The sequence below is a fragment of the Sesamum indicum genome, linkage group LG15 (assembly GCF_000512975.1).
Source record: "Sesamum indicum cultivar Zhongzhi No. 13 linkage group LG15, S_indicum_v1.0, whole genome shotgun sequence".
NCBI classification, from domain to species: Eukaryota; Viridiplantae; Streptophyta; class Magnoliopsida; order Lamiales; family Pedaliaceae; genus Sesamum; species Sesamum indicum.
Window position 1 is genome coordinate 8493989 of NC_026159.1, and position 27886 is coordinate 8521874.

At 32.9% G+C, this 27886-nt stretch overlaps 2 protein-coding genes across 9 annotated transcripts; one reads left to right on the top strand and one right to left on the bottom strand.

Moving 5' to 3' along the window:
* LOC105178252 (GPI mannosyltransferase 1-like) lies at positions 285-23888 on the bottom strand. Of its 8 annotated transcripts, none has more exons than XR_849127.2 (9): positions 23186-23880; positions 22227-22362; positions 10379-10710; positions 9238-9571; positions 8312-8494; positions 6829-7376; positions 6417-6727; positions 3881-3945; positions 288-729 (listed from the first exon to the last, which is right to left on the bottom strand). XR_849127.2 is itself a non-coding variant. In XM_020699034.1 (9 exons), the coding sequence occupies exons 5-9, from the start codon at positions 9506-9508 to the stop codon at positions 708-710; spliced, it is 1335 nt and encodes a 444-aa protein (XP_020554693.1). In that variant the 5' UTR covers positions 9509-9571; positions 10379-10710; positions 22227-22353; positions 22500-22883; positions 23186-23884; the 3' UTR covers positions 289-707. The 8 variants fall into 8 exon arrangements, 7 of the variants coding, with proteins under 7 accessions (XP_011099995.1, XP_011099993.1, XP_020554693.1 ...); XM_020699034.1 differs by lacking the exon at positions 3881-3945 and adding an exon at positions 22500-22883 and having other exon boundaries at positions 289-729; positions 22227-22353; positions 23186-23884; XM_011101689.2 differs by lacking the exon at positions 3881-3945 and adding an exon at positions 22500-22883 and having other exon boundaries at positions 289-729; positions 23186-23884.
* Positions 18826-20726, top strand: LOC105178251. Its single transcript, XM_011101687.2, has 4 exons — positions 18826-19075; positions 19180-19281; positions 19392-20201; positions 20563-20726. The coding sequence occupies exons 1-4, from the start codon at positions 18826-18828 to the stop codon at positions 20724-20726; spliced, it is 1326 nt and encodes a 441-aa protein (XP_011099989.2).

The following is a 27886-nucleotide window of genomic DNA, read 5'->3' on the forward strand; positions in this document are numbered from 1 at the left end:
TTGTAGCAGAATCTAAAGTGGGTAGTGTTTCTAAAAAAAGTGAAAAGCAGACAAAAGTTAAACTGAAACATGGTTTGGAAAAATCACTTCTAAGACCAACTTAATTTATTAAAGACTATTTTATCCCCATTTGTTAAAAGGATACTCTTTTTGTTGATATTTGCATTTGTCAAAAAAAAAAATTATTCGATTCGATTAGTATATTTTATATTTAATTTTTTAGAAATATTAATAGAAAAAATAAATGTTTAATTTAATAATGGTTCCTACACATGACATAGAAAGAAAAAGAAGTATGTGGTTCTATAAGGCCTCTAAAGTCCTCCATCAAGGACACTATTGTATTGGCCATTGGGACGGGGTAGCCTCAACTTCCATAGGTGCTTGGTCCGGCCTCCTAATGATAATTGTGGTTTTTGTGCAGATGTGTCATCACTAAGAGTTGCTTTCTCCCTATTGAGTGTCATGTGGTTCCTCAAGTGCCAATCGAAAAGAGGAACGCCATTAACTACTAACCACTCACTTGCTGGCCACTCGGGCTCCAGGTTTCGTGCTTGTTATCCTAATTGTCTCCTCTCCTCCATCAAGAGCAAGGTCCCCTTCTTATATCTTATCTACTACCTTGCTCCTCGGCTTTGTACTGCTCCAGCCGCTCACTATAATAGCTTGCTTCTCGGGTGGCTAGCACCCTTGATAGTGCGGCTGAACTAGAGTGGCTCAGCAGTCGGCCTATGTTTTGGGCACAGGTATAAAAGTATGATTAGTTCCACAAATACATCGCACTGACTATAATGAACTTTTTCTGATTGTACAAAAATAGAGATCTGATCTAAATCACCAGGTACAACATCACATTAGACACTTAAGGTGGTACATCCCAACTAGTTAGTTTCACTGAGAAAGCAAGAAACAACTTCGATGAATACTCTACCAAGTGGCGTCTAAAACTTGTGTTTTGATAGATGAAACTTGGTGAGTTGTTTCCTTAGCTACTGGGTCGGTGGATAAAATGGCCCGATGGGCCTAAGTGAGTATTAGTCATCCAGTGTTAGGGCCCAGCTAGACAGTTTGGGCCATTTTTATTAACATTTTCCACCTTGGTTCAAACCAAGATGGCGGATCTTAAATGACTTTCATCATAGCCCATTATTAGTACCTGCAAGAGAAAGGTTAGCGATAACAAGTTCATAAATTAAGAATACTAAGGCAGGTTTTAAATTTTTCAATTGGTAAACACTTTGTGCCCATGTCAGCAGGATTTTCTTCAAATTTTATTTTCTCAAGACTGATCAAATCCTGATTTACTATGTCCTAAATAAAATAGTATCTTACATCAATTTGTCTGATTCTGTAATGGAAAACAGGGTTTTTGCATAATTGAATACCAGATTGACTATCAGGGAAAACTACAAGTTTATGTTTCAGAAAACCGATTTCTTTGATTAAACCTTTTAGCTAGATTGCTTCTTTTATTGCTTTAGTTGTAGCTATATATTCAGCTTCTTTTAGTTGAAAGTGCAACAATATTTTGAAGTTGAGATTTCCAACTTACACAAGCACCACATAAAGTAAAAACATAGAAAGTAGTAAACTTTCTACTATCTCTATCCTTAGCATAATTTGAATCTACATAACCTATGTTAGCCGGTATAGCCAGATGGCTCACTTGGTGCAGTTTTCCTATTACTAAAAGGGGCTAAAGTCGATCTTTACAAAATCTTTGGAATTAAATTATTTAGGTTCAGAAAATGAGGGCCAGTTTGTAATTTTTATAAAAAACTATAGAAAGAAAAAAAGTAAAAAAGGAAAGGAACAAAGATGACGACTAAGATGGAGCAACAATGTGTCAAGTTTTCTTTGTGACAAGTTCATCACCCATTTTCTATAAATATAAGTTAGTCTTCTCCTGCACAAAAGAAAAGCAGAACACACAATGAAAGGAATTATCTTGAGTAACAGGCATGCTCCGGTTCTCCAAATATTTATGATTAACTTTCTTAAATAATTTAATTATTTATTAATTAATATTTAATAAGTAAATGAATTATTTCTACATTTCCTTTTAATTATAGCTAACCGATTTATCAAATATACTATATAGTTAATTAATTATAGTATGTAATAATAATAATTAGCTAAGTATACTATAGTAATCGGTTGAATTGACTATTTTACATGGTAAACTTTATTTCTTTTAAGTAATAAACATTTAGATGGTGCAAATAACTCTAAACTACATTAGTTGTTTCTATTATAAATTATATAATCAGTCTTGATTAATCAATTAGATACATAATTATTATTATAATAAGGAAAAAAGAAATTTTCATCCCATAACTTAGACCCGAATTTCTTTTGGTCTTTTAACTTTGGTAATATTAGATTTTGTTCTTTACTATCAATTTTGTGTAGATTCAGTCCTTTAACCTAATTTAAAACTCTTTTGCCTGTTTAATGATAAAGCTTAATAGTCCATCCTAATACTCTTAAAAGGCCCAACATGCTTTCGAAATAAAACTAAGTTTCCATAAATTCATACCTTCTATATGAGCATTTGTTATGAGGTACAAAATGAATGGAGATGGACTAAATTTGTTCTTTAAAAAGCTGTACAGGGGTAAAATTGTCTAAAATTGGCCAGAGAATTAGAATTACACATTTCTAAAAGTTACAGGACTAAAACTAAAACGTGTAAACTTAAAGGAGTAAAATTAATAGCATACAAACTTAGAAAGACTAAACAAATAATTTTTCTTACAATAATTCGAAATTTATGGTAATATATTGTGATAAGAGTTAAATTATTTGCAAGTTCATAAAATTGAAAATTATCTAGTTGAAAGAAGACATGAGTATTTGAGGTTAATAGTAACTTCTGATTTATATTATTCAACTTTAGTTATGGATGGAACCTTAATTGCCTAACTACTTCGAAACAAGGGAAACTTTGGAACCAACTATTGTAAACGGGAATTGCTACGTGGTCGTTACACCGGGTGCTACTTAAAATAATATTAGTATTTTATAAAATTAAAGTTATGCATACATCGTGTATGAATATATATACATATAAAAAGTGATCTTTTATTACAAAGAACTTGAGAGAATTGTTTCCTAATATGTAATGAATATGAGATTATGTATCAATTTGGAGTGAAAGAGCTTTCGATACTCTATGAATCAAGTATAGTACTACAATGTGATTATTATTTTGATCATGTAGAATTTTAATATTTGTTATTCATTTACATTAGGAGCCACCCCTAGAGTCGATGAGTATCCAAGAAGTTACATTTATCTTAAAATTTTACAGTTTGTTATTATATTTAGTATGCATGCGATCTTTAAATAACCTATTTTCTCTGTCATTATTCGATTGGCTTATATGAACTTTTTCAAGAGGTTCTTGCTAAGCCAATGGGCCCAGGGTTAGATGATACGTCAGTCAACTAGACATGATGAATGCTAAAAGAATGGAATCAAAATCACAAAAAGGACTTCTGCTGAACAAACATTCCATCTTCCACATTATGTAATATATGATATAATTTTCATTTACAAGTTCCAGTTATGCTTGCTTGTTCTTAACAGGACTTCACTGCCTTTACATGGCTGAGGCATAAATAAGGGTGCCACCATAGTTAAAAGAAGTTGACTGCACAGCTAAAACAAGTTGCTACGCTAAAAAATAAACTTGCACGATACAATGAAAAGAAATAAAGCGCATCAATTTTCAACATATCATAAGCAAAGAAAGGCAGTACATGAAAAATCTTACAAGATGGTAAGCACTCATAAAATAAGCAGGCAGACCACGAATGTGATCCCTTATCGCTAAAATGACTATCTAAAAAGGAAGGCAGTACATGAAAAATCTTACAAGATGATAAGCGCTCGTAAAATAACCAGACCACCAATGGCGATCTCTTAGTGACCATCTAAATCCTGTAAATCAAATTGTGATGAGATAAGATGCATCTCAGACTACTAAGATTAGAATGTGATACTTGTACTAGGAAAATGCCATTGAAAGAGGAAATCGTATTGCTGTCATTAGGAGGAAACAGAGGGAAGGTAGATGGTGCTATTAGCTAACTACTGTACATCTCACAACAATATCATATGTATCTCTAAGTAAACTCACATACTTTTTTTCTGAAAATACAAGTGTTTCATCAACAGCATAATAAGGAATAGAACCCTTGCATGCACACAAGATACAGTATCATATGTTACCACTGAATTTATATTCTCACTCTGCATATTGAGAAATGAGCCAATCATCCGAAATGCCTAATTAAGGTCTCATAGGCTTGCTCATCAAAGATAGTGACAGAAATTGTAGCTAAACCACACTTCCAGACAATAGACAGAAAAGAACATCAGTTCAAGCATTAACATGCTATCAACTCTTTGGTTCCCCCTCAATGGGTACAGTATTTTATGGCACCCGAATCCTGAGTAATAGTATGTAAATAACCACACAGGAGCTTCAGAAACCAATTAAAAATCACTATATTGCCAGATTACGGAAGAGTCGGAATTGTGTAGTCAGAACCAATATGCTACTATTCTAGCATAACTGAAATCCACCTTTATAGACATATATTTCAGTAATTTCCATAAAACAGATTATTTCTCGTAAGGCATCGATTCCATAAGGCCGTCATTTGCTCACAGTCCTCTGAGGTGCAATAATGCAAATACCCATTTGATTGGTCTAGAAGGCTATGTGTGGATTAAATGGCCTCGGTAGCTCTCAATAGATTAAATGGCCTCGGTAGCTCTCAATAGATTAAATGGCCTCAATGGCTCTGTGTGGATTAAGCGCCTTGATGGCTCTATGGGTGATTTATAAAGAGGAATTCTTACACATAACGAGATGAATAATGATGTTGCGTTAGTGGAGTATATTATCACCTTATTGTAAGCAGAGGAAGAGAAGAGTTTGATTGTTTGATTGTTGTGACATGATTACACTGTGAATAAAAATGAGACATGTTAAAATCAAATTGATTATATTTATATTTGACGCTCACTCTTTGAATTGGATTGAACTTACATGTATAGGCGAACTTGGGTATTACTTAATAAGTTGCAAGCTCATTCCTCTACTTATATTTTTCAGGTAGATCTTGTTGTGTCCACTCACCAAGATATAGGACTATTTGCATTCCAAGTCAGATAGGGTTAGTATGTAGTGTTCTACTAATAACAGAAATCACATTTTTGAGAACGCAAGTTATAAACTAAAAGTGATGGTGGCATGTGGGCTAATCATAGTAGTTCTATTTTGGTATACTAGACGGTTATTATAACCTTATGGATGAGACAATAACTGTGATTATTGAGACAATGGAATTATGCATGTATACCCGATTATGAACAGATTTATGTACATATATGTACATAATTTTGTTTGGAGTGTGACATTTAAGTGGTATAAGATTTTAGTGTTTATAGAGGGTGTTACATTGACGGGTCCAGGTATGGGGGGATGGATTTTGGGTCCAACGTGGGGTGGGGCTGGTCTCGCATCTAACTAAACTTAAACAATGTTGAGTATCGATTCTGAGCAAACTCACCCCAATGCCATTACTAGTCATATAAAATGGAGGCATTAACCTTTTTTTCGGTCACCAACGGTGGATATAATTATAATCTCCTAAACATAGTAGCAATGATTCTGTAATTTGACCTAATTTTTCATGTAATTCATCCTATTAAATATAAATAAAATGTTTAAGTTTCAATATTTGACTTCAATATTTTTCCCAATTTATTAAAAGATGGGCGGATTTAGAAAACAAATTACATCTTCACATTAGGATGGACAAAGAATGCAAAGCAACAAGAAGCAATATAGAAACCAACAATTTTTATTTCCTGAAAAAAATTCCTTCTTAATAACTAAAAGTAGTCATAAATAATTTGTTCAAAGTAGAAAATCAAACTTTGTTATTATATATGTATAATTTAAATCAACTGCTTCATATTTTTAAATATCAATTGTTTTCTTTGAAATGTATAAAAAAAAAAAAAAGAGGTAAATGAAGAAAAAAAAGCAATTTTCAACTTAGTTGGAGGAGGCAAATGTATGTTCCCATTGTTTGACCTGACAAAATGACACCAAAGCTAATGCTAAGGAATCCAAATGAAATTCACCCCTTATAACACGGAATTTGGCACCAAGCCAGCCCTTCTCACTAGGGCATCAGCCGGGCTTCTGCTAGGTCCCTGATTGTAAGAATATACTTTCTAAAAAGATATCACTTAAATTGTTTACTTTTATGATATCCAATAAAAAACTATCAAAAAATAGATCTAAATAAGCATTAATATTGGTGATACTGTTCCAAATTCCACAAAAATAACCTTCAAAATTGTTGCACTGTTTAGTAAAAGAGAGACGTCACCTTTCATAGCCTTGCTTGAGTTTGCCTCCCTGCTTCAACTGTTGGAACAGAGGACTGTATAGATGGCTACAAATAGTATTGATAATAACAAAAGTATTGGCTGCCAAGAACAGTAAACTTGCTACCCAGAGTTGGAAGAAGACATTCTTTCCTCGGAATTCGAGTAAGTACGCCCACGCTAACCAATTGGTTTGAGCTCCAATCCACAAAATGATGCAGGCTAGGCCTTTCCAGACAAGCTTTATATTGCTCCATGGCAGTATTAGAGGCAATAGACAAAAGAACCAGACAAAGTATTGTGCTGTTATGACCTGCACATGAAGATAAGCACTGACTGATGCTGCCATAAATTGCCTAAAACTGATAATAAATTGGTAAGGAAAAGAGTGAAATATGATATATTTTCACTGACCTTATTAAATGCCACGAATGCCAGTGTCTGCAGAAATAAACAGAATGGCAAGTCAAGGGCGAAGCGGGAAATCAGAACTAGCTGGACAATGAACTGAGGCAGAAAGGAGATGAGCTTCTCCAGGATGGAAAACTCATGCTCATAGTGGAGATATATGTGGTAGAAATATATGGAAAAATTGTGACGAGGATCTGTACGGGTAAGATGGTATAGCAAAGCCTCGTGCAAGAAATCCCATCCATATAAATGGAAAGACAATCCTGTCAAGAAGAAGAAAGTGGATGCAGAAATAATCCCGAACATGACTCTTCTCCAAGTGATCATGTTTATGCAGAAGTTCCAAATATACTGTGTAATAGAAGTTTTTGAGCTGCTAGTAGCTGAGGATGGTTTTAATGCTCTTGAGCTCCATTCAACGAGCACAGGCTTCTTACCAGGTTGAAAATGCTGAGGATCAAGAAGTAAGACAATGGGCAGTGCATATATTATTGGATATATTCTCATGTGAACAACAAGTCCATACCAAAATGCAGCCTGCAACACATGCCCTGTTTGGTCCAAAATTGGAGAACACATACCAAGATCAATATCTTAACAATAGTTTATACATATAGCATATTACATAGAGACACACATTCGTATATACATATATATATATATGCACGTATATATGAATGTGTACGCACATGTATGTATATACATGCACATGTGTACAAGTGGGTGTATTGTAGGTAGATTAGTAAGATCTGTGGCACTTAACTGCAAATGCAAACACAAATAGTAAAATCAAGGAGCACCATCAATCATTTTTAAGATTCAGACATAAATTTTAGTTGTATTTGAATCCCTCATGTTGATGGATCTCCATCAGCAATATACCATGTTTGTAAAGCATCCATTTCATCAACATATCAAGATAATCGACTTTCTAATCACAAGTGCACAAGTATATTGGTGCAGTATGAAGCCTGAATGATTTTTGTGATTTTACCTTTTCAATCACTCATTTACAAAATTTTCATTTTAAATTTGTTACCCATCACTCTAGGAAGATGCTTCTCCACTTAAAACCTGCTTGAGTGGGGTTGTCACGGTGCTCCAGTCAGTATATATTTTGTACATATTAACTCCATTTGAACTATGATTATGTTTTTAACAATTGCACATTACCATAAAGATAAGCACTTGTCTAGACACATGAAACAAAAATCTCAGATGCAATGATTGGTATTTGGTAAGGAAGGCAGAATAATTTCCTTAAACACATATTTTACGCATTCAATGGAGGATTTTCTTTCATAACTATTACCCCAGAAAATCTAAAATTCAATAAACCTTTTTATACACTACGTTAGCTTATAGATTTCTATTGATAACTACATTCTCAACATGCGGCCAAAGAAACAAAAAGATCCACACTAATAAGACAACATTTGCAAGGAAAACTACATGAAGAAATAATTCAAAGGTGTAAAAGCTGTACCATTCATCAGACACATTAAGATCCACAGAATCATGGAGCAGATAATGGGCTCACAGTTCCCACGCGTTCCGATGGTGAACGTAAATGGGTTAAAAAGCCATACCATCGTAGAATAGGTGCATAATTTCTCAGGAACGCCACGTAACTTCAAAATTCTGTGGATAAGCAACCCCACAAGTAAATCTGTCATGAGAATTTTTATAGTATGATATATCATTATCAGATCTTCTTTGAAAATTCAATATACTCTCGAATGCATATGCAAGCGATTCACGACTCAACACATATGTTAATGTGCTAGTCTTCCCTGAGTTCGGAATCCTACAAGATTTCACAGTGAAGAAAAACTTTCCAGGTTTTCCTTTCCCGAGCACCTACACCCTAAAAACTGTAGAAAGAATGACTTAATTTCAATAAGGTACTATCTTCCTTTTTGATCTTCTTGCGTTTGCTGGAAGAGAAACATATTATCAACAAACTTGTTTGTCAACTAAAATTTGGAAGTTTGAATACTGGAAATTAAACTAAACACTATAACACAAATAAACATAAACCCAGTTAAGAGCCAAAGCTAGGCCACAAATTGTAGAATCTACTGAAACAAATAATAAATTGATATACATACTACACCAATTAAGTCTAGATAAGAGTGCTTCATGTTTAATGATCACTATGTTCTGCAGAGCAATAAATCAAGATAGAATCAACATCAAACCAAAAGGAGCTTTTGTAGATATTTATTAATATAAGTATTAAGAATCAAACACTTAATGCTTACAAATTTAGTACTAAACATGTTTTGTTTTCTTAGTTAATTTATCTTCGTTTGGCAACCCACATGATAAAAGATGAGTAAAAACTTTCTATCTAACATGGTTCAAAATCCATTTTGAAACATACTTTTTCCATTAATTAACATAACATACCTGATGCGGAAAAGAGAAATTTTCCCCATGTTTGATGGAGGAATGAATTAGGCATCAGAAGAAAGGCTATGAGCGGTGAATAGCAATATGTTGATCTTTCATAAGGTGATTTTCCAGATGCCATTAAGGTTGCAGCATCAGAAAAGACAAAATAGTCTATGTCCGTGTATCTAACCTCCATATTAGCATCTTGCCACTCCCCGTATATAATTAAAAAGACACGAAAGAGTGCTGAGAAAATAAACAGAGATTGGAAACTTATTCCCGGCATTGCTAATATTTGGAGCCAAACAGCGAGCTTGAGTCATAGGGGGCACAGCTTCAATGCAACATCCTAAACAGTGCAAATAGAAATCCAGTAGTGAGCATTCCATTTTCAATCTGCTATGCTAAGAGGATATATTGCAACACAGCTGCAAAAGAGTACGGGATCCAAAAAACTCTATTGTCAAGAAAGCTACCATAAGGATATAAAAACTGCTACAACATAAGTTGCATTTCACATAAAAATAGCACCACGAAACCCTCTTTTTTCGCCTAAAAATTAGGTAGAGACAATGTAGAATCATGTCTAGAAATCAATTTAAGCATTTGAAAGTAGTGCTTCTGCTTTCTGAAGGGACTAAAGTAGGCACATAAACCGCCGAAAATAACATCAAAACACCATCTCCAAAGCTTCAAAAATGTCTGAGGTCAATGCCAAATAGGGATGTCATTTGGCTTATTTATGTTTAGTATTACGGTTTTTTCCAATTTATGTCTTAAAATCATTTATCAAATTCCCTGCCCCCTCCCCTCAATCCTCTCCACCCCTCGCGGCCACACCCCCAAAAATCTCCACCACACTTCTAGGACTTGCAAGCATTACGACTGACAACTGGGCTTCTAAAGAAAATTCTATTGTTTGCTCGTTCCTTATAGAAAAGTAAGCAAATCATTGCCATCACAATGGCCAGGCTCCTTTTCAGTTTATTACTCCTGACCAACTGGTCCCAGTTACAACTAATTCAAACTCTCAAGCTAAATCACTTCCACATCAAAATCCCCCAAATCAATTCTTAGGCTCTTTTACTTTAGGGAGTCGGAACGGAGGACGCCCTCATAAAAGAAAGAAAATTAACGGTGGCTATACCACTCTTACCTTATGCAATCGCAGTGTAGAATTCTGCTGGTGAGAGTAGACTGGCGAATCGACACTTTCAGCAATAGGGAACGGTGGAGACAGTGGCCGCGATGGCTCTACGTGGTGGTCTAACCAGCAGCAACGCCTACAATTTTCAATCTGATCTGAAACCAGAGACGATGTCGGAGTTCCAGGTATCCGGGACAAGCCCAGGAGAGAAACAAAGTGGCAGAATGCTCCAATTGTCTACATTGCAGCGTTGATCGGCCCAAGACCATCTCGATGTGGTTCCGTCCACTGGCCCAAGACCACATCTGCTGGTCCAAGGCCCAGCCCAATCCGGCACCCTCCTGGGCGGTTATTTTATTTTTCAAATTTATAATTTTCATCCAAATTTTGTTTCTTGAATTTTGTAAAAAATAGTAAAAAAGCATATAATTTCTGCTTTTTATTACAAGTGCATCATCTAACTTAATTTTTGTATTATTCTAAGTTGTTTAGTTAAATTATATATCTAAGTTTATTACCATAATATTTTTTGGTTAAATTATTAGCAATGACTATTATTAAATTAATTGTCATAAAGTTTTCTTTGTTAAATTATTATCCATGATTATTATTTAAGTTATATATTATTAATTTTTAATTAAATTTTTACCTATTTAATTGAGGATCAAATGAATATGTAACACTCCCTATTAAATCCATTTAGTACAAATAGAAATTCAAATCATTGTAAGGACTTCTGACTAAAGACAAGAGGAGAGTTGATAATTTGGGACCAGCCAAGTGTTTGAAGTGTGTTTAGATTGCTTATTTTTATAATAAAATCTTTATAGATTAATTAGATACGGTGGCATGTAATATTTGTGTATATAATTTTTAGTTATATTTTTATTTTATTAAAACTCATAATCTATTCATTTATATTAAAATTTTGTTATTGTCTTACGACGGCACATACAGAATTATCTGATAATTTTTTTTACTGCATTAATTATCAATGCATATTTTTTACTCAAATTAAATTAAATATTGACACTTTGTATAATATATGATATATTGATAATGATGATTATATATACATGCAAAATAAATACTAATATATTATTTCAATTTCAAATTAACAATAAGTTTAAACAAAATGGGAGTAAATTTAATTATTGAGTACATGTAGTTGCATGGAATTAATTTTCTAAAAGAACTTGATTGAGTAGTGAACGTGACATGTCTTGAGAAGTTGAACGATATTTTTGGTATCATAGTAAGTTGGTGTAATGGTATTAAAACTACCAATTTGAGCTTACTAGCCATTGTGACACGTCGTTTCTACGTGGATACAAATAATTAATATTTCATGCTTTAAAACGTGTTATTTAAAAGAGAAATATATAAATCAATACATTCCATTACTAAAAAGAAAGAAGGAAAAAAATAATAATATACCAATTAATATAAATTTTGAAAAGTTGAATAAGTTAGTTATTTTATTATGAAGGGCATTTTTTACTTTACAAAAAATTGGTGCGACGGTGTCATTTAACCACTGTTCGTAAGTATGGAAAGGCTTTTCTTTTTACATTAGTATAGATAATAATTTGGTTTAGTGGTATTATAATAATTCCAAAGAGGTTGTTGCTAAAGAGAGTGGGTAAAATTGATTAACTTGAAGGGTATTTTAGTGCAACATAATTTTTGGTGTAAGTGGTATGATAACCACCCTTGTTTACTAACCGTTATGGCACGCCTTTTCTGCGTGCATATAATAAATAATCGTTTACGCTTTAAAATTTAGTATAAATAAGAATACGATATATAAACCAACACATCACATTTAAAAAATAAAAAAATAAATAAATAAAGTAAAATTAATTTAGGAATATTATCGATACAAAAAGAATTTGGTGTGAGTAAAAAAATTCATATTAGTATAGATAGATCATATAGATGAGAACAAAAGTTTGAACAGGGGTGGCTGAAAATACATGAGGATATTTTTGGTAATTCAACAAATTAGTGTCGCGAAGTAAGTAATCGGTATTTGTAAGTGAAAATGAATTTTTTTTTAGATAGTCCCTTCTCTTTATAATAGTATAGATAAACCATCTTCCCTTCATAATAGTACAGATAATGTAGGGACCATGTAAATTTATTAATTTAAAAAGATATTAATTAATTGAGAATATTAATAATTTATTAATCTAAAGAATTTTTTCAGATTCAACGAACCTACATTACTTTTCATAAATAAAACATATATATTATATTGACTAATTAAATGATGTTCATGTACAATGTGGCTAATTAAATATAATACATCTTCTTAAAAAAAAAAAAAAAAAAAAGCTCATTGTACCAACAAAAACTTAATGCAAGTTCATGTATGGCAAGGAAATCAACCACTATATAAACAACATCTGTTGGATAATTATTTGGCCCATGACCAATAATAATAATGGTAGGCCTTTTGCTCACTTGGATGGCAATGGTTTTGTCCCAAGCCAACGACCCACCGACCCACAACCCGATCTGACCCGACTCGATTTGATTACTTATTCTCTACCTAACCCTCAATCTATCATATCTCTCTCTCTTGTCTCTCTCTCTATTGCAGCCGATTAAAGCTCTTCTTCCCACCTCTTCTTCTTCTTCTTCTCATTAATGGATGCGATTTTCCCATGGTCTTAGGACTTTGCCTTTGCCGCCTTCTTCCACTTCTACTTCCAAGAAGCCATCTATATAATGGTGGTCGATCCTTGGTTGTGGGTTATAAAAAAAAGTGTTTATCTCTTCTTCTCTTCTAAATCCGAGCATACTATTCGGTTATTTGTGAACCTAATAGTGAGGATCTGTGTGATCTAAAGATATAGCCTTTTATGGCAAGGGCTTTGTGCTAAAACCGTGTGCACCCGTGGGTAGTTTCTTAAAGCTGCCGATCTAAGTGATTGTGAGTAAAGCCAAGAAACGGATCTGGCTCTCTGAGCCTTCGTTTGACCGATTACTTTTGTCGCTTTTAATATTGCTGTAATTTCCGATTAAAAGCTTGTAATTCTTGTATTATTTCAGTATTAAAGGGTTTAATATCCTATTTGGTTTATAAAAGTAAATAAGGCTCCACCCAACAGTGGTATCAAAGTCACGGTTGCTCTGATCTGGAAGACGCACGGTAACATCTAACCCTACTCTCTTATTTTTCGCCTTCTTAAACTCTTATTGCTGCTATTTTTGCCAAAATTTAACTATTCCACTTAGCGAAAAAATTACCGCGGTTTTATTTCTCTCTGATCTTCCACTTGGCCGGATCCCTGAGGTCGTCGGGTATCTGGTTGGGAATTAGGCTGGAAAGGCCTCGGCTTTAATTGAAAATTTTTTTGGTATATAAGGTTTTTGGTTACTGTTGAAAATCACCATTGTGACATCTAGCGAATTTCTGTGATTTTTTGGGAGCAATTTATTGCAATATTACTGCTGAAACTTTTTTGTCATTTTGCTGAAAATATTTGCTGAAATAAGTGCTGCAATTTTTCTGATATTTCACTCAAAATAACTGCTGCAATTTTTCGTCTGTTGTGTGACATTTTGCCGAGATTGAGGTGCTGAAATTTTCTGTTAATATTCTCAGATTCTACTCGATCTTTTCTGTTTACATATATTCGTGTTGTGAAATCTATTTTTCTGGAATTTTTTTGAAATCTATTAGAAACGAATTTTTTTTTTTTTTTGGAAAATCCTGAAGTTATAAATCTTTAAAATGGCAGGATATAATTTGCAATCTTTTGATGGGAAGTCCGATCTTAATATTTGACAACAAAAAATGAAAGGAATATTAATTCAACAAAAGGTTTTCAAAGCAATTGATAGGAAATATGCCGAAAGTGTGTCTAATGAAAAGAAACTTGAAACTGATGAGTATGCTTATTCTTCTATTATTTTGAATTTGTCTGACACTGTTTTGAGAAAAGTCGTAAAACAAAATTCTGCGAAAGATTTATGGAATAAACTTGAAGAATTTTATACTGAAACTTCATTGCCGAGTAAGTTGTTTTTACTCGAAAATTTTTTTTCGTTATAAGTTGGATTCGTCCAAAAATATAGATGAAAATTTAGATGATTTCACAAAATTGATTCGAGATATTAAGTTAACAGGTGATGAAAATATTGATGATTATTCTGCTATTGTTTTGTTGAATGCAATTCCTGATGATTATAATGATGTTAAAGCTGCCATAAAATACAGTAGAGATAATATTAGTCTTGATACTGTTGTCAACGGTTTAAAGAGTAAAGAAATTGATTAATAGACTAATAAACCGTATAAGGAGCAAAATGAGGTAAATTTTGTTAAAGGAAAACCAAAATATAGAAATTCCTTTCATAAAAGACATAGCAAAGAAAGAAATAAAAAACACAGTAGTTCTGAGTCTAGTGATAATGATGAACAAGGGAGAGAAGAAAGAAATAAAGAAAGGAGATGCTATAATTGTGGCAAAAAGGGTCATTTTATAAAAGATTGTAAAAGACCAAAACGGTTTAATAAAAATAAGGAAGAAACGAATTTAGTGCTTGAAGAAGAAGAATCAAGTGTTTATTGATCTATAATCCTTCTTATGATCACTTTGTATAATTTTTGCTAAGTGCAATGATTTCTTTGTGAAATAAAGCAAGTCTTTGTGTAATTAGGCTAAGTGGCTAAAATGATCCTATGTGGATGTTCAATTTTGCCTATGTGGCTATCTGGTTGTGCCTTAGTGGCAATATGTGTGCGCCTAAATGACTAATTAAGTCTTTGTGAAATATGACCGGTTGAACCTATGTGGTTTTTCTTTTGAGCCTTTGTGGCTGAATGACTCTTTGTGAATGTACCTCGGTGACAATATGTTATAGCTTTTGAAAATTACTTAGTGTTAAAATGCTATGTGCAAATTGATAAAGGTGGTTGGTGCTAATTGAGCTATGTGCTACACTTTGTTATATTGTGTTACTAACATCTCTTTTTCGCAGGAAAAAGTCATAGGCTATGATGTAAAATAGTCAGATCCGTTTCCAACTCCTTGGGCCTTGTTCCCTTTATTGGGTCATGGTCCAAGGTAGAGAATGTTGGATAATTATTTGGCCCATGACCAATAATAATAATGGTAGGCCTTTTGCTCACTTGGATGGCAATGGTTTTGGCCTAAGCCCACGACCCACCGACCCACAACCCGATCCGATCCAACCCGATTTGATTACTTATTCTCTATGTAACCCTCAATCTATCATATCTCTCTTTGTATTGCAGCCAATTAAAGCTCTTCTTCTCCACCTCTTCTTCTTCTTCTTCTCATTAATGGATGCGGTTTTCCCATGGTCGTGGGACTTTGCCTTGGCCGCCTTCTTCCACTTCTACTTCCAAGAAACCATCTATATAATGGTGGTCGATCCTTGGTTGTGGGTTATCAAAAAAGTGCTTCTCTCTTCCTTTCTTCTAAATTCGAGCATACTATTCGGTTCTTTGTGAATCTAACAGTGAGGATCTATGTGATCTAGAGATATAGCCTTTTGTGGCAAGGGCTTTGTGCCAAAACCGTGTGCAACAGTGGGTAGTTTCTTAAGATTGCCGATCTAAGTGATCATGAGTAAAGCCAAGAAATGGATCTGGCTCTCTGAGCCTTCGTTTGACCGATTACTTTTGTCGCTTTTAATATTGCTGTAATTTTCGATTAAAAGCTTGTAATTCTTGTATTATTTCAGTATTAAAGGGTTCAATACCCTATGGTTTGTAATAGTAAATAGGGCTCCACCCAACAACATCAAACATTCCTAATTAGTCAATCCAAATCAGAACCAACCAACCATGTCCTACATATATTTGTAATCATAAAGAATTATTAATTTATAATTGAGTGGACTATAAATCTATATAAGGGTTTTTTAAAAAATTATTATCTTATTAATTTATCGAAATATTTAATTTAGACCTTGGGTCCAAGTTGAAAATTATTATTTTAGAGAATTTATTAATTTATCTAGTGTTAATTTATAGAGGTTCTCTTTGTTTTCTATCAACTTACCGGCATCTGTAAAAAGACTATTTGCGCATTGAAGATGAGCACTTGATCGCGTGCTAGAAGCGAAAATGTGGGACTTGGAGAACAAGAGAGAGAAGGTGAAGAGATGAAGCACGCCATCAACTGGTCGAATGCTTTATATAATTTAATTTGGCAACTATTTGCTAATTAAATGATATTTAATTAATAATTCTTGATTAACTCATTAATTCACAAGTACCTGGTACCAGGTGCTCCTCTAGTAACAGTCCATGGCACTAGAGCATATATGAAAATGGAGAGCTTTAAACTGTCTGTACCATACAAATACTAAATTCAATAAATTATCTCCCGATCAAAATCTAGGGCACGATATTCTCAATTGGTTTCCATATTAGGCTTCGATGTCTATGTATCTACTTTTAACCAAAGACTTTTAAAAATTAACACAATCTGGAGAACAAAGGAGATCGTCATCATCTAATGATGGACGACAGATCCTTTTTTGAAATGCACCAACCTCCATGCATGTTTCGATTGCACTAGTGTAGAGCTTTTGGCAACCACACAAATGAAAAGTTACATCAGGCAAGACCAAGATACAACCACCCTATACATAATGTTACTGTAGCCCTTCAAGTCAAAAGACTAATCGATATACTTTTGCAACTAAAAAGTTATAGTCATATCAATCTCGCCACAAGAGTTCCCATATGATAATTTTTGCGAGTTAGTTCAATCAACCCGACTGACCAGCTGTTAGACACCCACTAAAGTGCGTAGACGTTATACGTTTGTCACCAATGAAATACAATGCTCATCATATGAATGCATAATTTAGTGTAAGTTTCCATAGAACCCTCAATGCCCTTTCTTGAGGATTCTTACTTGGAACATTTCGTACGAACCATCAACAGTTGGTCTAATAATTACCATCACATGCGCGGCCCAACTTCATTGATTTCTTTGATCTTTAGGCTTTATCCATGAACATGGTAGTTCATGGTGCATGGCGCAGCCCTCTCGCCATATGGCGACCATGGCGAACGCCTTCACCATGGCGTCGCCGTAGCGCGCGCCTGGGCGCTATTTCAGCATTGCCCAGGCGCGCCATAGTGAAGGGGCCTGGGCAGCGGGCTACAGCCTGCCCAGGCCCATGAAATTAAAAAAAAAAAAGTAAACCCTATTTAAAAAAGGAATTTGCAAATTATAAGTACTGCATGCATGGTAATATTATTCATGACTCTTCAGTTCTCTCTTCTTCTCTTTTACGATTCTTCCTCTGCCAGTGCCAACACATCTTCTTAGTTCTTCTCTAGTTCTCTTCTTTTCTTCCATATAACTTATAAGCATATTCTCTAGTTCTCTTATTCTCTTCCATATAACTTATAAGCATCTTCTCTCTTGTCGCTGTTGTTCACACTTCACCCGGTATGACTTTGTTATAAAGTAATTACTTTTTTATTGTATGTTTATGTTGATATCTATTGTAGATTTTTGCCAAAAATCATGAAACTCAAAAGTCAAAACTGCATGCAGCATACTTAAAGTTCTTAAAAATTTATTTAATTATGTAATCTGTATTTTTTTTTAAATCTGTAAATCTATATTTTTTAAGTTCTTAAAATATTTATTTAATTATGTAATATGTATTTTTTTTAAATCTGCAATATGTATTTTTTTTTTAAAATCTGTAATTTGTATTTTTTTTTTTTGAAAATCTGTAATCTGTGTTTTTTTTTTTGAAAATCTGTAATTTGTATTTTTTTTTGAAATCTGTAAGTTGTATATTTTAAGTTCTTATAAATCTGTAATCTGTATTTTTTTAAAATATAACATTTCTTTATTTTTTGGTGAATTAAATTAATTTTTATCATATAATACATTCGAACTTATTTTTTTATTTTATTTTCAGATTAATCTTTATTTATTTAAGAATGTCTGAAGCTTCAAATTGGAAGGATCCAAGATGGAATTATGCATCCTTACCTGATTCTAACTACACAAATGCTGTCAAGTATAATTTTTGTGCAAAAGTACACAAAGGAGGGATTACGAGACACAAACAACACCTTATTGGTGGTTTTCGTAATACCAAACCGTGTCTGAAATGTCTTGAACATGTGAGGGCTGAGATTAGAGAATATGTGGAAAAAAAGAAATTGAAAGTCCAGATGGATGCAATACCACATTTTGATGATATTGCTGAAGAACAAGAGTAGTGGAATTGGGAAACTCAAATAAAAAATATTAGTCATGGCAAGCGTCCATCTGAAGGAGGCTCATCTCATTCTGTTTCTGTTGCACAAAAAATGCAACAAAAAAAAGCCAATATCAATGGGTCCTATTGACCTATATTTTATGAAAGATGTTGATGAGGTAGTGAAACAAAGGTAAAACAAAGATGGTGGGAAGTTGTTTGATGAGAATAGGAAGAAAATGAGGGAGTATGCCATACAAACGTTTTGTCGATGGATGTACGATACGGGGATCCCATTCAACACGGTAAGAACAGATAATATTGGACCAACAATTGAAGCTCTTAGCCAATTTGGCCCTGGTATGAAGCCCCCTAGCTATCATGAGGTTAGAGTCACTTATTTGAAGAAGGAATTGGAACACACCCGTCTCATTTTGAAAGACGATGATGAGATTCAGGCTAAATACGGTTGCACGTTAATGGCAAATGGTTGGAATGATACAAGACAAGGAAGCTCATTAATTTTTTGGTGAATAGCCCAAAAGGAAGCAAATTCATAAAATCTGTGGATAGATCATCGTATGCCCACACAGGCGAGAAAATGTTTGAGCTGCTAGATAAGTATGTGCAACTTGTTTGGGACAAAAATGTGATTCAAGTGGTCACAGACAGTGCAAGCGCAAACATTTTAGCTGGTGAGAGTTCTTTTAAAAATAATTTATACACTTTACATTCTTTTACTTATTATCTAATTTTAATATATAATATTTTATTTTTTAATTCTTTACTTATTATTCAATAACAGGATCATTGTTAGAAGCAAAATACCCACATTTATACTGGTCGCCTTGTGAAGCTCATTGTATAGATTTGATGTTTGAAGATATCTTCAAACTTTCTAATTTGAAAAAGACATATGAGCGGGGTGTGATGATTAATGCCTACATATATAATAGACCACCTCTTTTAGATATTATGAGAAATTTTACTAAGAGTACAGAGATGGTTAGGCCAACAAAAACTCACTTTGCCACTGCATTTCTAACTTTGAAGCGATTCCATGTTCAAAAGGGGAATTTGAGGAAGATGTTTACATCTGAACAGTGGACTAAGAGTAGGTATGCGAGAGAAGCACAAGGCAAATTAGTAGCAAGTGTCATTTTGATGCCTTCATTTTGGAACCATATCCTTTACATAATTAAAGTTGTTGGTCCACTAGTCAAGGTGCTTCGATTGGTAGATGGTGAAAGAAAACCACCAATTGGTTATATTTATGATGCCATGGACCGAGCCAAGGAAGCTATTGCTGCTTCATTTTCAAACAATGAAGAGAAATATGAAGATGTGTTTGCATTGATTGATGCTAGATGGAATGTTCAACTTCATAGGCCTTTGCACGCAGCTGGTTATTACTTGAACTCAGAGTTCTTTTATGCAAATTCTAATATAGAACAAGATACAGAGGTTATGCAAGATTTATATACTTGCATTTGGAGGATGGTTCCAACTACTGAATTGCAGGATAAAATTATTAGCGAACTTTCAACGTACAAAAAAGCAGAAAGACTCTTTGGGTTCCCTTTTGCAATAAGACATAGGACTACAAAAGCACCAAGTAATGAGAACTATATTTTATAATTTTAATAAAAGTTAATTTTTGAACTATATGCTACTTACTTATATTAAGTTTTTTTTAATTTTTGAAATGTCTAGCTGAATGGTGGTCTGCTTTTGGAGGATCAACTCCAAATTTGCAAAATTTTGCAATCAAAGTTTTGAGCCTAACATGCAATTCATTAGGTTGTGAGCGAAACTGGAATGTTTTTGAACATGTAAGTATGCTACTATACAGTTTATTTATTGGTATTTGATAGATATAATTTTTATTTAAGTGTTACTAAATTAAAAATTTAAATTTATGCAACTTCATTCTAAGAAAAGAAATAAATTGGAGCAAAAACGACTCAATGATCTAGGTTTTATCAAGTATAATAGAGCTTTGAAGAGGCTATATGATGCACGTGATACAATAGATCATATTATTTTGGATGAAATTGATGAGAGTAATGAGTGGTTGTTAGGGAAATTGACTCTTGATAGTGATGAAGAGAATGCTACAGTATTTGAGATGATGACATGACTTGGGGTGATGTTGCACGAGCTGCCGGGGTTGATGAAGATGCTTATAATTTGCGATCTCAATCTACAATAGAACCAAGGGTTAAATCAAATGCGTCTTCTTCAAAAGTTAGCAAAAAAACCCCTTCATCTAAATCTAGTGGATGCCGTCTAAATCTAATTGATGAAGAAGAAGAGGACGAAGAAGAAAACTTCGATCATTCTAATGAAGAGGCTGAGTATATATCTACTGACGAAAATGGAGATAATGGAAATGAAAGTGAAGAACCTAAAGATTATCTAGTAGAATCAGAATGGAGATAATGGAAATGAAAGTGAAGAACCTAAAGATTATCTAGTAGAATCAGATGATTAGATTTAGGCTTATTTGTTTTTTGATAAACTATTTACTACTTAGGATTTATTTGAACCTTTATGACTTTTGCTATCCTTCAATTATTCAACATTGGTCATTTTACTTATACAAAGTTTTGTTATGTTGAATTTGTTGTTTTATATGTCTTACTTAACTAATTATATAAATATATAGATTATTTGTTATATTTGCGCCAACCTTTGAAAAAGGCGCACGGCGCGCTAACTACTATGCCCATGAAATACAATAACAATACATAAATAAAACACGACAAAGATGATCAGAGAATAAACTTTATTTATAATAATTAACATTATATTGATAAAGACTATGAATCCAATTGAGCCCGAGTTCCACTTTGCCAGTCATATATATATCCTGGGCTTGGGCCGTAAAAGGTTATCTTCTAACTCTGTTTGCCAGAAGTGATTGTTGCTAAGTGCATTTAACCATTTTCACAAAACAAGTACAAGCATGAGGCTGTTAGTTGGAAAACCAATTGTGTCTGAGTTTCACTTGGAGGTCCTATAAATAAAATTGGCTTGGCCTTAAAGGTTATCTTCCAAAGTTGTTCGCCTCAAGTGATTGTTGCTAGGTGTATTTGGGAATCTTCCAATACTTACTGTTTGAAGAAAAAAACTCTTGAACACAAGGAGAGATATATAGTATGGCCCTCAATTACATTAGAAATGAAAGTATTTCAATGTTCATACATTGTTAAATATGTCAGTAAGATTTCTTGAAACATTTAGTTTCAATAAAATATATTATCCAAATATCTCAAGTCCATTATGACCAATTGGATTAAAATATGTCACATTATATACATTATTTGGGGCAAATATTGCCAAGTTACTCCTAGACCCATTTTTCTGTCAATTTTCAGTAGCAAACATCAAAAGCTATGAAGAGCTAACTGCCACACGTGAAATTGATAGCAGAGGTTTATTGGATGCAATATTTGGTATCACAAAATTGTAAGCGTCTATAAAAAGTTTTTGTTATTGCTGTAAGAGGAAAAAATCCTTCATTTTTGTCATCTTCCAATTTCACTCTCTTCTTTTGTTTGGCAGGAAAAAAAGGGGAAAAAATGTCTCAAATGAGCACCATAAATTACTTCTATGGAGAGGTTGCGAAGCTACATACCTCATGAATAAATAAAAATCTGGATAGCCGCTTCCACTTGTGTGCAAGGAGGAATGGTATATGTTGTTTCTTTGCTTGAAAAGACAATTCTTTATGGACATGGGCATGTGTGATTATTCCTAAACTCCTGCATCGACTAAAATACTAAATATTCAGCTACTTAAATATAATTAACTTTTATAACGAATCTATTAATATTTAGTAACTTTACTAGTATAAAAAACAAAAAGCCCCAAAAAATCAAAGCGTTAAACAAACAAAATCAACACATACCATAGTTAGCGTTTTCAAAGTTGATAAGATGATTGGGGCTGCAGAGATATTGTTGCCTATCTTTGAAATTTTTCTATTTTCACTTGATTTGTAGCGTTTTTGTGCAGATCAGATGAAGTATATTCAAGCGACTTAGGGAGTATTTTTGCTAAGAACTTTTAGGGTTTAAAAGAAAAATGAACAGAAAATTTTTGGGGGCTGAAGTTAACCCACGAGAACACATAACGCATAGGGGTTCTCTTTCCTTCAACAAATGCAGACACTTAATGGCACGTGCCAAACTCGTGTAGTGTGCCATTCAAAATAGACGGAAAAAGTGGATTTGAGACTAGGGGTGCAAATGAGCAGAGCTCGATCTCTCTTACTCGAGCTCGAGCTCCCGATCTGCAAAGAAAAAACTAGCGCAACAATACGACAATGGTGGAGTGGAAACAACAGTCAACACTTACAAGATATAACAATACACATTTACACAATACACAAAAATCCAAACTCCATCTCTAATACATATAACAGTACATCATTTCTCATTTCCCAACTATACACAACAACAATGATACAAAAATCAAGCCAAAGCATTTCATCAATCACCTTTGAAATTCAATCAGGTATTTCATCAAACACATTGAAAGCAAACTTATTTTCTTCTACAAACTTTAAAAAAAAATTACAAAGAAGAAAAATACCTGTTAATGGTGGAGTCAGACCGAGGGTTTGTTGTGTGCCGATGGATTTGTGGATGCGAGAGAGGGTTAGACTTTAGAGGGGCATATAAATATGTACATATATATGTTGGTAACTGTTAAGTTTTGTGGCCCATGACCTTTTTAAAGAAGGTCCAAACCTCATCAGCCCAACTCTCATTGGATGCCTCAAACCCATCACCCTCGACTCGGTCCACAACCCAATTCAGTGACCCACCTCTTTATTCCTAACTCTAAAACATAAACTCATTCTATTTCTCTTTCTTCGTAGCCGATCTATATGTCTCCTCCTTCGCTCATCTCTCTCTTCTTGACTGTGAACATTTTCCAAATGCTTCCATTGCCGTTTGCTTCTCACTCTCTTTAATGGCCGCCTTTTATAAAACCACCATGTTCTCTTTACATAAGAGAGAAAAATGTAGAACTCGATTATGATCTCTCTAAAATCTTCTAAGTGAACTTGTAACCAAAGTTCTTTCTGATCGATCTTTGTGGCCGGAGATTTTCTTGGTTGAGGGTGTTTGGATTTTTCGAGCAACCGTGAGAGTTGCTGACCTTTGGTGGTTGAGGTTTTGCTCTCCGATTTGTTGGTTCCCTGAGCCAATCTATTGGGTTTTAGTTTTCTGTCGTATTATTATCATTTCTATCATTGTATATTTATTCTGTAATCTAACTCCAAAAAATTATTGTACAAGAGTTTTAAAAATCCATCATTATCTCTGTAATAGTTTTTTAGGGCTCACACTTTCAACATAAATTCCCAACAGTAGCTAGTATGAAAATAGACAAAACATAGACTAATCACATGGATGATGTGAACAAGTATTGGCAAAGGAAGAAAACACTAAGGACAACTCCCCCTTTTGCGGAGTGCAGAAGAAACAGTATCGTCCTGCCTTAGACCTTTTGGTGTCTCCTTTTTACATTTGAGAGATGAAGAAGGCATTATATTGCTTGGTCAAAAACTGAGAAAACACACAATTATCCTATTAGACCCTTTCGGAGAGAACACACAACTGTTCCTACTTGTCAATTACAATATATGCATTTTGTCATTTCAATTTTTACCCCCATTTTTCTTCTAGTTATTTCTTTCTTATTCTCATTTGTTTTTCATTTCTCTTCTATTTTTTAATGACAAAAATTATAATTTTAGTCCTGTAAATAAAGAGTATCGACGATTTCAGATATGTTAAAATTAATTTTGATAATTTGGCCTTGTAATTAGAAAAAAGTGACAATTTAAAGACAATTTGTATCGGGATTTCCTAAGTTGGTCGAAAAAGTAAATTCCATGTACTGTGCACGTGACCAAAAAGTGCCTGTGCTTGCGCGTGTACGTGACACGCTAATTTGGAAATTTCAAGCCAATTTATAAATTGCCAAGCTAGGATTCCTCAAATTGCCAATTTTTTTTAGCTGCAGGACGAAACTGCGAAAATTACTTCAATATGACCAAAATTGCTATATTAGAATGCTTATGGGACTAAAATTGTAATTTCTTTTTCTTTTGGGTACTATGGAGAGGTCTACAAGGCTATTGAAAGATAAATAAAATAAATAATTACTTATCCTCCCTGAGCTAATGCATAATTATATGTAAATTTTATATTGATTGAAAAATTATATTTGGTTCACAAGACGTTTATTTCTTTTGAACAAATAGATTTAGTCGTTGGCCAAAATTTATCGAATTTGCTAATGCTAAAAAAAAATTGAATAAAAATCTATATTTGCCCGCAATTGATATATTACTGTCTTATTGCAGGTCAAACAAATTTTTCTAACCAAACTATTCTCATACATCTTCACATGATAATGCATTTGATGGGGTATATTTCACTCATATAAGTGTATTTTGATCAGAAAATATATATCTGACCTACAATAAATGAGTAATAACACTACAAAAGAATGACCCAATAGAAACGAAATTAGCTTTGAGCTAATTAGCAAGTAAAATTTTCGTTGTTAACCTATATTATTTAATACAAAAAATTTACTTGCTAATAAATTTAGTAACAAATTATTTAAAAATATATTAAATTATAAATATAAATTAGCAACAAAACTTTTACTTGCTAGTTAGTTTGAATCATGAATAAATATGCAATTTCATTCAATTTTTAAGTCGAAATGCTACAAAGTGTTGAATCATATTAGGCGGTTTGATTTTGATAATCACTGAAATATTTTTTGCTATTTCAATTCGATATTCAAGAAATTTAATTTTTCATTAAGAATATTAGAAATAGTTAAAAATTAATATTAAAAATGATAATCACACTTTTTATTTAAATTGGGACCAAAAAAAGGCATTGTTTGGAACTGAATACACATTATGGTTTTGAAATCAAAAAGTCCCAAAATCACACTTTTTTTTTTGAACTAAAAAGACGTGATTTTCAATTTTATAGGATTAAAAGCATCATCTGTCATAGTTATGGTACCAAAAAGAATTCTCCCTTTTTTTTATGAGACTAAAATAATATTTTGCCCTTACATTATTTTTCTTTTGTAACAAAAAATTTGAGTGACCTCAGGTCCAATCACCACCATTGACAAACGCATACTTCCAATACCATAAATCATGGGTGTATATAAATTACTCACAAGTATAGTGCTCACATTTGCAGGACTGTTCATAATTTGATTAAATCAAATCGGATCGAATTGAAAATTCATTAAGTCAAAATGCTACTGAATATTGAATCAAATTAGACGGTTCAATTTTGATAATTATTGAAATTTTTTTTTGGTATTTCGATTCGATATCCAGTAAATTTAATTTTTCATTAAAAATATTAAAAATAGTTAAAAATTAATATTAAAAATGATAATCACACTTTTTTATTTATGGTTCTCAAATTCTAACATGGAAAATAACAAAAAATAATATAAAAAAAATACGTATACAAAAATTAAATAAAACTAATGTTTCGATATTTTATACGATTAGATAAACCAACACCAAAACATCAAAATCAAATCAAAAATCGAATTTATAACAATCCCAATTTTCTATATTTATTCAGTTCGATCAAATTATCAAACTATGAACATCCAGTGTTGAGAAAATCAAACTCACAGTCATCTCATTGGAACTATATATAGATTAATGTTGTAGGTAGGTATGAAAACGATGATCAATGGTCCCCTTATTCTTTTAGTGTAAATAAACAAAGGTTCTGAGTGAGAAAGGTTGTGGGAAGGAATGGACAAAGAAGTTGTGGGGTTGGTTTAGCATTATTTATTGGGACCCCAAAAACAAGAAGAAGAATTGTGGTGTGCGTATGTCCCATTCGGCAATCAAATCTGCGCCGGAAAATGATTGCGCTTTTGAACATCTCCACCAAAAAATTCCTTGTCACTGCCAAAAGCTATTCTATTCCGTTCCATTCTCTGCCCTTTTTTGCCTTCTGCCTTTTGGTTTTGTCTGCAGCCACTGCTCTAATATTCTTCTTTGTGCAATGATGGTGTCTGTGTGGGGAAACTTGAAAAAAGATGCATCATTTTAGACTACTCCAAGAGCATACTGTTGGAAAATATTGCTTCATTTTCTACTTAAATTGGTCCCTTCTTTTTTTTAAAAAAAAAAAAAAAAAAAGTTTAGCTGTAACAATAATCGGACGTGTGGGTTTCTGGCTAAGGATCAGGTCCTAAGATTAAGTTTGAGGTCATGGATTTGAATCATATGGGACGTGCGGGTATTTGTCTCACTTTATGTGAGTTGTTATAGTTTATTTATCGTTCTTAGTCATATTATTATATTGGTTGAATTGGGTTATAACGATATATCGAGATTTAGTTATTGCAATTTATTTTATAACCGTTATTAGTCAAAAAAATAAAAAATAAGGGTGTTTGAACGAGCTTATAAGCTGTTTGAAATATTTTATCAGATATTTAAAAGTTTATAATATGTTACAAAGTGTTTGATTTTTTCAGAAAGGAGATTTTATAAACTCTAAAAAAGATGTTAGGAGTTTGCAGAAACTCTTTAGAAAAAATTAAGCAGTTGTGAACTTATTTCTAAGTCAATCGTAATAAATTCATACAAATTAATTATAAATTTGTCATTAATCTTATTTTATCTAAAAGCTTTCTGAACTTATTTTTAAAATAACATCTAACATTTTATAAACTTTAAAAGTATTTTATACGATTATGAACTTATAAAATCTTTTAAAAAAACTTAGCCAAAGACCCTCTAATATTTTATAAGTGTGAAAACGCATACAAAGCTCAAGTTAATTATATAAAAACCAATACAACTTTTGAACTAGTAAAAAGGAAGCTCGTTATCTCCTACAATAGGTGTCATTAATTTTTTATTAAAAAAAAATTTAGAAGGTCATTTTATCTCTTTTTCTTTAAAAAAAATAAAAAAAGTCAGCAATAATAGGGACCTAAGAGTATTTGTTATTTATATATATATAAATTTAAATTTTATTTTACATAAAGGATTCTCCCATATATTATAAAAAAGAATTTTATTTATTTAAAATATGAAAAAAAAAATATAACTGTGTATAGTACGGATTATATATTAGTATATGTACAAAAATATAAAATATATATGCGTCAGGTCCTGTCACATTCTCGATTTTTATATTATTAGTTCCATGACATTGTAAAAAAAAATAATATTCCCTATGCTATGAATCACTATAGTTTAAAAAT

Bases quoted from the DNA above. Each gene is read 5' to 3' on its own strand.
- LOC105178252 (XM_011101691.2), bottom strand. From the start codon at position 9,508: ATGCCGGGAATAAGTTTCCAATCTCTGTTTATTTTCTCAGCACTCTTT. The intron at 7,377-8,311 runs GTACAGCTTTTA...TGGACCAAACAG, and splicing joins CTTAATGTGTCTGATGAATG to GGCATGTGTTGCAGGCTGCA. The intron at 6,728-6,828 runs GTCAGTGAAAAT...CTTCATGTGCAG, and splicing joins CATTCGTGGCATTTAATAAG to GTCATAACAGCACAATACTT.
- LOC105178251 (XM_011101687.2), top strand. From the start codon at position 18,826: ATGAGGGAGTATGCCATACAAACGTTTTGTCGATGGATGTACGATACG. The intron at 19,076-19,179 runs GTTGGAATGATA...ATGCCCACACAG, and splicing joins TTGCACGTTAATGGCAAATG to GCGAGAAAATGTTTGAGCTG. The intron at 20,202-20,562 runs GTAATGAGAACT...TCAATGATCTAG, and splicing joins TAGGACTACAAAAGCACCAA to GTTTTATCAAGTATAATAGA.